The sequence below is a fragment of the Kryptolebias marmoratus genome, linkage group LG2 (assembly GCF_001649575.2).
Source record: "Kryptolebias marmoratus isolate JLee-2015 linkage group LG2, ASM164957v2, whole genome shotgun sequence".
Lineage (NCBI taxonomy): Eukaryota > Metazoa > Chordata > Actinopteri > Cyprinodontiformes > Rivulidae > Kryptolebias > Kryptolebias marmoratus.
Window position 1 is genome coordinate 114,967 of NC_051431.1, and position 11,587 is coordinate 126,553.

General features: G+C 47.4%; 3 protein-coding genes across 4 annotated transcripts; 2 read left to right on the forward strand and 1 right to left on the reverse strand.

The window, feature by feature from the left end:
• Positions 1-319: 319 nt before the first annotated feature.
• On the reverse strand, positions 320-1,225 carry LOC108228891 (stress-associated endoplasmic reticulum protein 1-like). The gene is made up of 2 exons (XM_017404523.3): positions 998-1,225; positions 320-478 (listed from the first exon to the last, which is right to left on the reverse strand). Exons 1-2 carry the CDS (start codon positions 1,079-1,081, stop codon positions 359-361), a joined length of 204 nt encoding a protein of 67 aa, XP_017260012.1. The 5' UTR covers positions 1,082-1,225; the 3' UTR covers positions 320-358.
• Positions 1,226-2,583: 1,358 nt separating this feature from the next.
• eif2a (eukaryotic translation initiation factor 2A) lies at positions 2,584-8,809 on the forward strand. Its single transcript, XM_017404522.3, has 16 exons — positions 2,584-2,662; positions 3,607-3,676; positions 3,750-3,821; positions 3,910-4,028; positions 4,228-4,327; positions 5,308-5,390; positions 5,478-5,551; positions 5,632-5,776; positions 5,850-5,966; positions 6,046-6,202; positions 6,339-6,423; positions 7,120-7,452; positions 7,525-7,638; positions 7,876-7,989; positions 8,270-8,335; positions 8,485-8,809. Exons 1-16 carry the CDS (start codon positions 2,635-2,637, stop codon positions 8,548-8,550), a joined length of 1,743 nt encoding a protein of 580 aa, XP_017260011.1. The 5' UTR covers positions 2,584-2,634; the 3' UTR covers positions 8,551-8,809.
• A 381-nt stretch (positions 8,810-9,190) lies between these two features.
• Positions 9,191-11,581, forward strand: tsen34 (TSEN34 tRNA splicing endonuclease subunit). 2 transcript variants are annotated; one of them, XM_017404524.2, is made up of 6 exons: positions 9,191-9,321; positions 9,801-9,919; positions 10,038-10,396; positions 10,617-10,764; positions 10,837-11,124; positions 11,199-11,581. In XM_017404524.2, the coding sequence occupies exons 3-6, from the start codon at positions 10,049-10,051 to the stop codon at positions 11,384-11,386; spliced, it is 972 nt and encodes a 323-aa protein (XP_017260013.1). In that variant the 5' UTR covers positions 9,191-9,321; positions 9,801-9,919; positions 10,038-10,048; the 3' UTR covers positions 11,387-11,581. The 2 variants fall into 2 exon arrangements, with proteins under 2 accessions (XP_017260013.1, XP_017260015.1); XM_017404526.2 differs by having other exon boundaries at positions 9,199-9,321; positions 9,573-9,919.
• The last annotated feature ends 6 nt before the right edge of the window (positions 11,582-11,587 follow it).

The window sequence follows — 11,587 nt, forward strand, 5'->3', positions numbered from 1 at the left end:
ATCACTCCATCAGTTCATCAATCCATCAGTTCATCAATCCATCACTCCATCAGTTCATCACTCCATCAGTTCATCACTCCATCAGTTCATCACTCCATCAGTTCATCACTTCATCAATTCATCACTTCATCAATTAATCAGTTCGTCAGTTCATCAATTAATCACTTCATCAGTTAATCACTTCATCTGGACTCAGATCAGAGTGAGACCTCCCGTCAATAACTGATCTGTGCGGACTGAGCATGCTCAGATCAGCTCAGGTGTTCCTGATCGATCCGCAGCTCCACTTTTACTTTGAAAGGACAAACTCCGCCCACACACATACATCACCGAGGGGCGGGGTTTAATGGTTGCAGTTTTAGGACTTGAGTCTGATCAATAACTTGATGTTGGAGGAAGACTCACCGGATCCACAGACGACGAAGATGAAGAGCGCCAGCAGCCATGGCCCCACCCCTTTATCCTCCACCAGGTTCCTCTGAAACACAGATCGAACTTATTGATCAGTAAAGCTGCAGAAATGATCAGCAGCGTCTCTGCGGGTTTTAAATCCTAATCTGATCACTTTCATTGATCGCTTACTTCAGCTTTTAGTTTGAAATCCTGACTCTTCTTCCTGTTTGGCCTTTAATTGATTTCTGAAAAGATACCAATAAACCCGGAGAGAAGCTGGAGTTTTTATTTACTGCAGATCAGTGACGTCACACTGAGGAACTACTTCCTGTTATTGATTCTGGATCAGAAGCCTGACTGTCAGCTTTAATCGATTGGCTCATTGATCTCACAAACTCCAGCTTTTTATTGATCAAACCGACCGAACCGATCCGAACCGATCCTCAGCTCGAACCCCCCCTCATCGATCAGCTGATCGGTACATCAGACACAAACGCAACCAGCTGATTGGCTCGGAGTGAAGGAAACTAATCGATGTTATTGATGACAGATGAAGCTGCCTGCGGACCGGACGGTTCTGGTTCCGACTCGGTTCTGGACTCACCGCTGACTTGGCCACGTTCCCGCGCAGCGTGATGTTCTTGCTGTGTTTCTCGTTCGCCATTCGGATCCTCTGCTTGGCCACCATCTTGTTTTCTTCTCCCTGCTGGGTTTTGTCTGTTTGTTTGTTTGTTTGTTTGTTTGTTTGTTTGTTTTTCGGACCTTGTTTACCGGCCTCGCGCTCTCCGATCCGCTCTCAGTCCGTCTGGGTCGAACTCTCGTTTGTCTACGTCCTCAAAAAGCAGGAGCTCCGCCCACTGACGCCGGGCCACGCCCCCAGGCTCCACAGAGGCCCGCGTGAAGTTAGAGGCCGCTGCAACGTAACTTCCTGTCTGCGCTTTCAAAATAAAATCCGTTTGAGGCTGCAGTTAAAAATGACTGAAGACTGAATAAAAATGATTTACTGAGGATATCAAAGGTTCAGGAGTTTAATTTCTAACTGATATAATAAGGAAGTTAGTTTTTTGCTTATGTTTTTTCATTTTATTCAATTTAATCTTGATTTAATAAAATGTAGTTCTTATAAATATTTGAAATTCATCGTTAATGTTGATGACCTCTCAGAACGACGTTTTTAAGTTTCCACTGGTGTTTGTTCCTCAAAGGTTTGTTTGATGTAAATATAAAATGTTTAATAAATAAATACAGTTTTAGTAAAGACAGTTTATGATGTTTGTGGTCTTAAAACATTTTGTAAATTGGAGAAAAATACTTTTGAACTTTGAAATAGTTGTTTTTATTTAAGTTGTGTTTTGTAAAGATTGAAAAAGGTAAAAACAAAAAACAGAAGAAATAAACTACTGCATCCTTCTGATAATTTTAAAGCTTGGATTATTATTTTATTTCATCCTCATTTATCCTGACATTCTTCCTGTTTCTCAAGACAAACTCGTTTTAAACTAACAAATTAAAACTTAAAGCTACAAAAAAATTTTCCATTTACCATTTTCCTCAGAAAATAACTCAGGTTTTGTGAATTCTCTTCCTTTCTCTGTGATATTAACCCAAACAAGTTTTCTTGGAAACATTAAAAGGAAAATGAACTTTTTTACAGTCAGTTCTGCAAACAAATTCATCAGAGAAATGTCAGGATTGTGACGTGAACAGGAGGAAAATAGAGAATCATTTTATTACAGGATAAACTGAAATTCAGTTCGGAGCGATGCTGTCGAAAGAAATTTTAAAAAATGAGTTCAGGTTTTATTTTTGTAAAGAAATCCAACAACCAAAACAACAGAACATTAAAAAAGGTAAAACCAAAGCATTCAGAGATCAGCCTCTGATGGCGAGGAGGAAAGAAAAGTTAAAACGGTAAAAAAAAAAAAAAAAAGACGAATAAACACGAGTCCTTTATTTTGAAAGCGGAAGTCAGTTTATTTTTTAATGGTTTCCGACGACTTGATGCCCTGAAAACGTCAACACGAAGTGAAATATCTGTAAAATCAATTATTTATCACATTTATTAGAAACGGCTCGTTGTATTTCGTTAGAACTGATCATTTTGATGTTTTAGTTTTTATTTAAAAGCTGCCTTCCGTTTTGAAGTCTGACTCGTTACGCTGATGTGGCACTCAGCGCCCCGCCTCCTGTCGCTGTGACGCACTTCCGGCTGGCCGAGTTCTCCTTCCTGCACATGTAAACATGGCGCCCCCCATCCCGCTGTTGGCAGGTAATTTGATTTTCAACGAAACTCCGTTTTTGTTTACTTGTTCAGTTTGTTTACTTGTTTATTTCGAGCCGTTGCTGACCGGGCGGAAGTTAGACCAAAACAAACAAAATAAAAGTCCGTTCTGACGGTTAATTTTAAAAATATTAGGACAAACATTCATCTCCCATCTGTAGCAGCTTATGACATATTTGAACCAAAGGAATAAAACGTTTTTCTTATCGTTAATAAAAGTCTTTATTGATTTATTAAAGAAAACAAACAGTTTATATTTTAATCACCATGTCTGATTTCTGCGGGATTAAAGTTTCTGACTAAAACAGATCATTTGTCACAGGTTTTCCTGCTGTTTGTGTCTCTGTATCTGTGCCGAACTGTACTTTAACTCTGCTCAGTTTATTTAAAATCTTCAGTTTATTTTTATCTGATCATTTTCTGAACTGACACAAAGTAAAAACTTAAATTCGTAGAAATCTTAAAGGGATTCTGTTCAGAAAACCAAACAAGATATTTTTGTTCATTTGTTTAGCTTTGAAACCAGTGGATTTCCTTATTTTCCACAGTAAATAATTCCAGTTTGTATTTATTTTGGGTTTGATGAAGTCATCACAGAAATCAAACTAAAATATTCAGACTTGATTGTGTAAAATAAAACACTGACAGAAAAAAACCCACCGGCAGTAAACTTCTGCTCTGCGAGGCAGGTTCAACAGATCCAGGTTTCCTTAAAAAGTTCTGGTTTAAGGAACTGAGTTGAGTTCAGTGTTCCTGCCGGGATCAATAACTGTCATCAGAAAACATTCCTGAAATATTCCCAAAATCTAACAGAAAGATTCCTTAAAGGTTCCGGACGTCTTCCTGTCAGAACGTGACTTTTGTTTTTGTTTACGACCCGTCCCAGCTGTGTGTTGTTTGGTCTGAACCGTTTGTTTGTTTGTTTGTTTCAGTGCGCGGGTCAGATGGTACGTCTCTGCTCTGTGGCCCCCCTCAGTGTGAACAGCACTCTGCCTTCCAGAGGTAAATTGAGTCCGCTTCACCCGCTAAACAAACAAACAAACAAACAAACAGCCTTTGTGTTTCTGTGTCTCAGGGACGGACGGTCCAGCAGGTGTCTCACCTTCAGCGGTGATGGGACACTCTTCGGGTGGTGCAACGGACACAGGTACGTCTTCTCCTCTCGTCTCCTAGCAACAGGATGATGGACACTCCTGGTCATTTGACTGTCTCTTTGCCGTCTGTGTGTCCTTCAGCGTCTCCGTGGTGAAATGTGCCGACAGCTCCGTGGTGTCGACCTTTGACCTCCCAAAGACGGCTCTCATGGAGTTTTCTCCCCTCAAGAACATCCTGGTTACCTGGCAACCATACACCAGTAAGAGACAAGGGGACATCTTAAAGGACACAGTAAGACAGGCAGAGACAGGTGGAGGATATAGTGAGACAGGCAAAAGACACGTGATGTCAGTCAGAGGACACAGAGAACAGGCAGTGGAGACAAGCAGAGGACAGTGAGAGACAGTGAGACAGTCGGAGGACTTGATAAGAACCTCTCTGTCTCTCCGGTCCTGCAGAGACTCAGGGATGTCCTCAGGGGGAAGCCAACCTGCAGCTGTGGGAGTTAGCGAGCGGACGTCTGATCAAAGCTCTGTATCAGAAGAAGGTCGACTCCTGGTCAGTCCAACACGACCGGATCCCCCGCTCTGATTGATTGATTGATTGATTGATTAACTGATTGATTGACTGATTGACTGATTGACTGATTGGTTGATTGGTTGATTGATTGACTGACTGATTGACTGATTGACTGATTGACTGACTGATTGGTTGATTGATTGATTGATTAATTGATTGACTGATTGATTGACTGATTGACTGATTGACTGATTGATTGATTGATTGACTGATTGGTTGATTGGTTGATTGATTGACTGACTGATTGACTGACTGGTTGATTGGTTGACTGATTGACTGATTGATTGACTGATTGGTTGACTGATTGACTGATTGGTTGATTGGTTGATTGATTGATTGACTGATGGATTGATTGACTGATTGGTTGATTGATTGATTGACTGATTGATTGATTGACTGATTGATTGACTGATTGATTGACTGATTGGTTGATTGATTGACTGACTGATTGGTTGATTGGTTGATTGATTGATTGATTGATTGACTGATTGGTTGACTGATTGACTGGTTGATTGATTGATTGACTGACTGATTGACTGATTGGTTGACTGATTGACTGATTGGTTGATTGGTTGATTGGTTGATTGATTGATTGACTGATTGATTGATTGACTGATTGGTTGATTGATTGATTGACTGATTGGTTGACTGATTGATTGACTGACTGATTGGTTGATTGGTTGATTGATTGATTGACTGATTGGTTGATTGATTGATTGATTGATTGACTGATTGGTTGATTGGTTGACTGATTGGTTGATTGATTGATTGACTGATTGGTTGATTGACTGATTGGTTGATTGATTGATTGACTGATTGGTTGACTGATTGATTGACTGATTGGTTGATTGGTTGATTGATTGATTGACTGATTGGTTGATTGACTGATTGATTGACTGATTGACTGACTGGTTGGTTGGTCGGTTAATTGGTTGACTTTAACGGGGGCTGGTTCTCAGGTGTCCCAGCTGGTCTGAAGATGAGAAGATCTGTGTGAGGAGCGTCAACAACGAGCTGCATTTCTTCGAGAACAACGACTTCAGTGAGACACACAGATGTTGGACAGTTTGGACAGTTTGTCTGTTTTGATTGGCCGTCTCCATTTGACATCACTGTCTCTTCTTTTCAGACTCCATCGCCAACAAGCTGCACATGCAGAAAGTGTCCGATTTCGCCTTGTCTCCTGGAGTTCAGCCCAGTAAGGTGAGAAGACCGACAGGAAGACCCGAACCTGGTCCTTTGGTTGTCCTCTCCGTCCAACCCGCCTTGTTTGTCCCCTCCAGGTTGCTGTGTACGTCCCGGGCAGCAAAGGAGCGCCATCGTTCGTGCGGCTGTATCAGTACCCGGTGCTGGGTGGGCCGAGCGCCGCGCTCGCCAACAAGAGCTTCTTCAAGGCAGACCGGGTCAGCATGCAGTGGAACCGGAAGGGTGAGAGCGCAGGACGTGTCCCGAGCTGCGGTCCACATGGTTCCTGAAGCTAACTTGTGTCTTCATCCTTCAGCGTCGGCGCTCCTGGTGACGGCGAGTACGGAGGTGGATAAAACCGGAGCGTCGTACTACGGAGAGCAGACGCTGCATTACCTCGCTGTGAACGGAGAGACGGCTCTGGTCCAGCTCGGTAAGAACTGACCAGCAGAACAGAACCAGAATCTGGTCTTAATCCTGACCCACCTGTCTTCCTTTTGATTTTTAAACAGCAAAGAACGGTCCCATCTACGACGTGGCGTGGAGCCCCAACTCCACCGAGTTCTGCGTGGTGTACGGCTTCATGCCGGCCAAGGCCACCGTCTTCAACCTGAAGTGTGACCCGGTGTTCGACTTCGGAACTGGACCCAGAAACGCTGCCTACTACAGGTGGGAGCATCCCTTCTCTTATAAAACATGCTGACGGCAGCCGGTCCAGTGGGTCCAAAGTTCTACCAAGTTAGATCTGTGTGATCAGAACCGGGTCTGTCAGTGCTGCAGAGTCATCTGTCCCTCCTGGTCTCAGTCCTCAGGGTCACATCCTGGTTCTTGCTGGCTTCGGGAACCTGCAGGGGCAGATGGAGGTGTGGGACGTGAAGAAGTACAAACAGGTGAGGCCTTCAGTCTGCGATCTCTGAGGGAACCTGAACGCCTCACAGCAGGAGTCTTATTAGTGGCTCAGGGTTCACCCGAGACTGTTTTATGTCCACAAAATGTCCTCGTACAAAAACAGAAGACACTTTTCTTTAACCATAATTCAAAAACTTAAGACTCAGAACTGTAGCTCTTACAAGTTCTTATTTCACATATTTAAAGATTTTAAACTCGTGTTTCTGAGAGCTGCTGATTGCAGATTTTGCTTTATATGCAGGTGAACTGTCAACAGGGGGCGCTGCTGCAGGAGCTTTAGCTTCCTGATAAATAAGATATTTTAGCTCAGGTAGCAGCTGTTATTGATTGGTTTCAGCTATTGTTAGTTGTTAACTTTTACTTCTATTAGCATCTGTCCACAACCTGAGATAAGCATATACACCTGTTAGCAGATGTTAGCAGCTGTTAGCAGCTGCTGCTATCCTCAAATTAGCATATGGCCCTGTTGGCTCGTGTTAGCAGCTAATGTTAGCTGATAGCTCCTGTTAGCGGCTGTCCACGCGGACCTGAAAGTGATTGAGCTGGTCCTGAGTGATGCTAACTCATTAATCTTCACTCTTTCATCGTTTCCACTCAGAAGCAGCCGGAGCTCTTCAGCTGATCCGAAGTAAACAGTGTTTAATTCTTCCTCACTGTGACCTCCTCTTCCTCCTCAGGTGTCCAAACCTCAGGCTGCGGACGCCACGCATTTCTCCTGGTGTCCTGACGGCGAACACATCGTCACTGCGACCTGCTCCCCTCGGCTGCGGGTTGGCAACGGGTACAAGATCTGGCACTACACCGGCTCGGTGCTGCACAGACAGGATGTGGCTGCCGGGTCGGAGCTGTGGGAGGTCCGCTGGCAGCCCTTCGCCGACGGCATCTTCCCCGAGCGCGCCGTTAAGTACCAGGCGGCACCGAGCGAGCTGGGGACCACACAGGCCACGCCCACACAGGCGTACCGCCCACCTGCTCTGAGACACCTGCCGGCCACACCCAGCTCCAAACTGGTGAGTCCCTCAGATCCGTGCAGCGCTGGAGGTGCGCATCATGTGACTGAACTCTTTGGGTCTCTTCATCAGCACGAAGACGAGCCTCCTCAGGACCTTCGCTCTGGACTCTCAGGGGACAAGAGTCTGTCCAAGTCTGCGCTGAAGAATCAGAGGAAACGGGAAGCAAAGAAAGCAGCCAAACAGGTGAGAGCACTCGTTAAGGACTCGTTAAGGGCTCGTTAAGGACTCGTTAAGAGCTCGTTAAGGGCTCGTTAAGGACTCCTTAAGGGCTTGTTAAGGACTCGTTAACGGCTCGTTAAGGGCTCGTTAAGGACTCATTAAGGACTCAGTGATTAGTTAATCAGATGAAGGTTTTAACTGACGCTGTTACATTTACACAAATTAATTTGTTTGATAATGAGGAGTGTTTTCTTCCTCCAGGAAGCCAAAGTTGAACCTGAACCTCCATCTTGCCCCGCCCCCATTACCAGCAGCCAATCAGAGGCGAGCAGCGGGGACCCGGAGACAGACAAAAAGATCAAGAACTTAAAGAAGGTGAGGAGCAGGGTGGAGTTAGGGTGTGTGTGTGTGTGTGTGTGTGTGTGTGTGTGTGTGTGTGTGAGGGAACTTTAATTACAATCCATCCACTGCTTCATGAGATATTTTGCTAATAAACGGACACATGCAAAAACATTATTGCCCTTTCACCTTCACTGGCAGGCGTTAATAAGGCCTGGTAACCGGGTCAGCCGTGGTTCTGATGTTCTGTTTGGGACAGTCCGTGGCTCTGTGCTCTGATTGGTCGGAGAGTCAGTGATGCGTTTGTGTGTTTCAGAAGCTGAAGGCCATCGAGGAGCTGAAGGAGCAGCAGGCGTCTGGAAAAGTTCTGCAGAAAAACCAGGTGACGGTTCCGACCTTCAGAACCCGACAGAACTCACATTATCCATAAACCTGGAGACGATCTTTTCTGTTCTGGTTCTTGTTGTTCTGTTGGATCCGTTCGGATTAGAACACAACTGTAAACATGTTCAAACCTTTGTGTTTGTGCAGCTGGAGAAGATCCAGAAGGAGGAGCAGCTGCTGGAGGAGCTGCAGGGGCTGCAGGTCGCTCAGTAGGAGGAGCCTCAGAGGCTTCAGGCCACGCCCCCACCCAGTGATCTGACGAGAAGGGGCGGAGTCTGTGTCGGAGCCTCTGATTGACTGATTCTGGAGAATTCTGACAGAATTTATCAAGCGGCAGGTCTTATCGTACAGATATGCACCAAAAGAGGCATTCTGGGAAATGTAGGCAGCAGCTGTGTGTGTGTGTGTGGGCGCGCGTGTGTTGCAACATTTGTAGTGTTCCTTTCAAAATAAAAGCTTCTTCAGCATCTGACTCTTTTGTTTTCCTAACTTAGAAAACACAAGACAAACAAACGACCCGTGATTCTTTTAGTCCTGGGTCCAGTTTTGAACCAAGGCAGGATCAGAACCTGGTTCTGGATCTGTTTCTGGGTTTTAAAAGCCCAAAGTGTCAGAGAAGGTTCAGAACTGACAGAATCTGATCCCTGGACCTGAAGAAATTTGCTGCAGCACCTGGAACCAGAAAGCCTTTCACCTGTCAGACCGAACTCTGGGCTCCAAATCTCTGCTGATCATTTGCGGTCTCTGATTGGTTCATCCTTTCTCTGCGCTCCTATTGGCTGCCTCATGTGTATTTATTTTTATTTTGGGCGTGCGCTCGTTTTACGAGGCTGCGCGCGCAGACCGCTGTATGTCGTTAAGCCCCGCCTCCACCGGAAGAAGCGCGTACAAATATTGATGCATGGACTACACACTGGAACTAGAACTACAGCTGCAGCGGTTTTCGGCAGGTCGTGCAGCCGAACTCCCACGAGGCACGTGCGGGTAAGATGTCAGCCCTTCTGGTTAGTAACGAGTTAACTGGTTAGTTAACCGGTGGTCAGTTAGGCTCGGGTCCAGAACTCCGGAAGCTTCAGGCCGTTAATCGATTGATTAACGTTAATAACGAACCGGAAGTGATCAGATTCTGTCAGTTCTGATCAGGGTGATCCTGACAGCAGGTCTGAACTTGGGCTCAGACCCGAACCGGTCCGAGATCAGAGCCGGTAGCTAATTTTCCAGTTTCCTTCCTGCAGATTAAAGGCTGTGACCCTGAAAGGAGGTTCTGTTCGGCCCACTTCATTCAGCGTCAGATGACGAGACCCAGCGGGTTTATGTTCAGTCTGTGGACCCAGAACTGAACCGGATCCTGACAGATTATCAGGATCCTGAAACATCCTGAATCTGAACAAGCAGCCGAAGGACCGTGATTGGTCCAAACACCTGTCAATCAATGTAACAGAAGAACCCACTTCCTGTTTCAGGAAACTGTTTGATGAGGAACTGATCGATCGGAAACGATCAATTTGAAGGTCTGAACTTCCGGAGGAGGAGCCAGAGTGAGCATCAACACCTGTTGTCCGATTCCACCAATCAGAGACAGGCAAGGATCATCATCGGCTCAGGCTACTTCCTGGAGTCTGAGCTCATCGATATTCAGTTTTTTATTATTAATCAACTTGTCTGATGGTTTAACTGATCCGTGTCGCTTTGTCTGCCAGAGATCCTGCTGATGGAGGGCCAGAACCAGGAGGAGCAGAACCAGAACCAGGAGGAGCAGAACCAGAACCAGGAGGAGCAGAACCAGAACCAGGAGGAGCAAAACCAGAACCAGGAGGAGCAGGGGAAGAGGCTGGCCCTCGTGGTTGGCCTGAGTCTCTGTGACTCCGCCCCCCTCCTGTGGCGGGTTCAGGACCTGAGGACGATCAGGTCTTTGGGTCTGGTTGGTGCGCTGCTCGGGTCGCTGCCCAGAACCCCCCGACAGAACCTCCGACTGGGCCGACCGCTGCTGCTGCTGCCGGAGGAGGAGAGGCTGCTGAGGGAGAACCGAGCCGCTGCTGTTCTGCCTGAACAGAACCAGGTCAGAGAACCAGCCGGGTCAGAACCAGGTTAGAACCAGGTCAGAAACCCAGCCGGGTCAGAACCAGGTCAGAGAACCAGCCGGGTCAGAACCAGGTCAGAACCAGGTCAGAGAACCAGCCGGGTCAGAACCAGGTCAGAGAACCAGCCGGGTCAGAACCAGGGAATCACCTGGAGCTTCAGCGGCAGGTACCTGAGGAAGCGTTTGATTTGTTTTTCAGGATTTAGTAGGCGGAGCTTCGAGGGAGGGGGCGGGACCTCAGCGGCAGTATGAGGAGGAGCAGCAGAGGAGTTTCCAGGAGCAGAGCGCTCTCGCTCTGGAGGACAGGAAGTCGGCGCTGCTCCGAGCGATGACGTCATCACGCGCAGGTAAGAGCGTTACCGTGACGACGTTTCTCTGCAGAGTGTTTCTGTTGTTGGACTAACAGTCCGGTTCTGCAGGGTCAGAGTCTGGAACCGGGTTCGATGAGGCCCTGCAGCGTCGCCTGCTGGACCTTGATCAGAACTTCACCTTTCCCCAGTCGGCGCTGGCAGTCCAGCTGAGCACGACAAGGGCGGGGCTTAGCTACTGCCCTGAGGCTCGCGCCTTCCTGCAGGCCAACTGGCCTGTCAGAGCGCAGGACGATCCTTGCTGCGAGGCCCGGTACCAGGTGTTCAGAGACCTGCGGGGGCGGGGCTTCTTCCTCACCTCTGCAGGGAAGTTTGGAGGAGACTTCCTGGTGTATCCAGGTGAGTCTGAAACCTGCAATCCGTCGTGTCTCTTCTTAGGTGCTGTCCTCTGTTTGACTCTGCCTCCTCCTCAGGTGACCCGCTGCGTTTCCACGCCCACTTCATCGCCGTCTGTCTGACTCTCGACGAGTCCATCTGCCTGCTGGACGTCCTTGCCGTGGCCCGGCTCGGCTCCAACGTGAAGAAGACCGTCTTGCTGTGCTCGCCGGCGCCGGACGGAGCTGTCCGCTACACGTCCTTACAGTGGAGCGGCATGGTGTGATGACGGGACAAGACAGGGTCCTGCTGCGTTCAGGGACACCAGGGATTGGGTCCTGCTGCGTTCAGGGACACCAGGGATTGGGTCCTGCTGCGTTCAGGGACACCAGGGATCGGACCCTGCTGCGTTCAGGGACATCAAGGATCGGACCCTGCTGCGTTCAGGGACATCAAGGATCGGACCCTGCTGCGTTCAGGGACATCA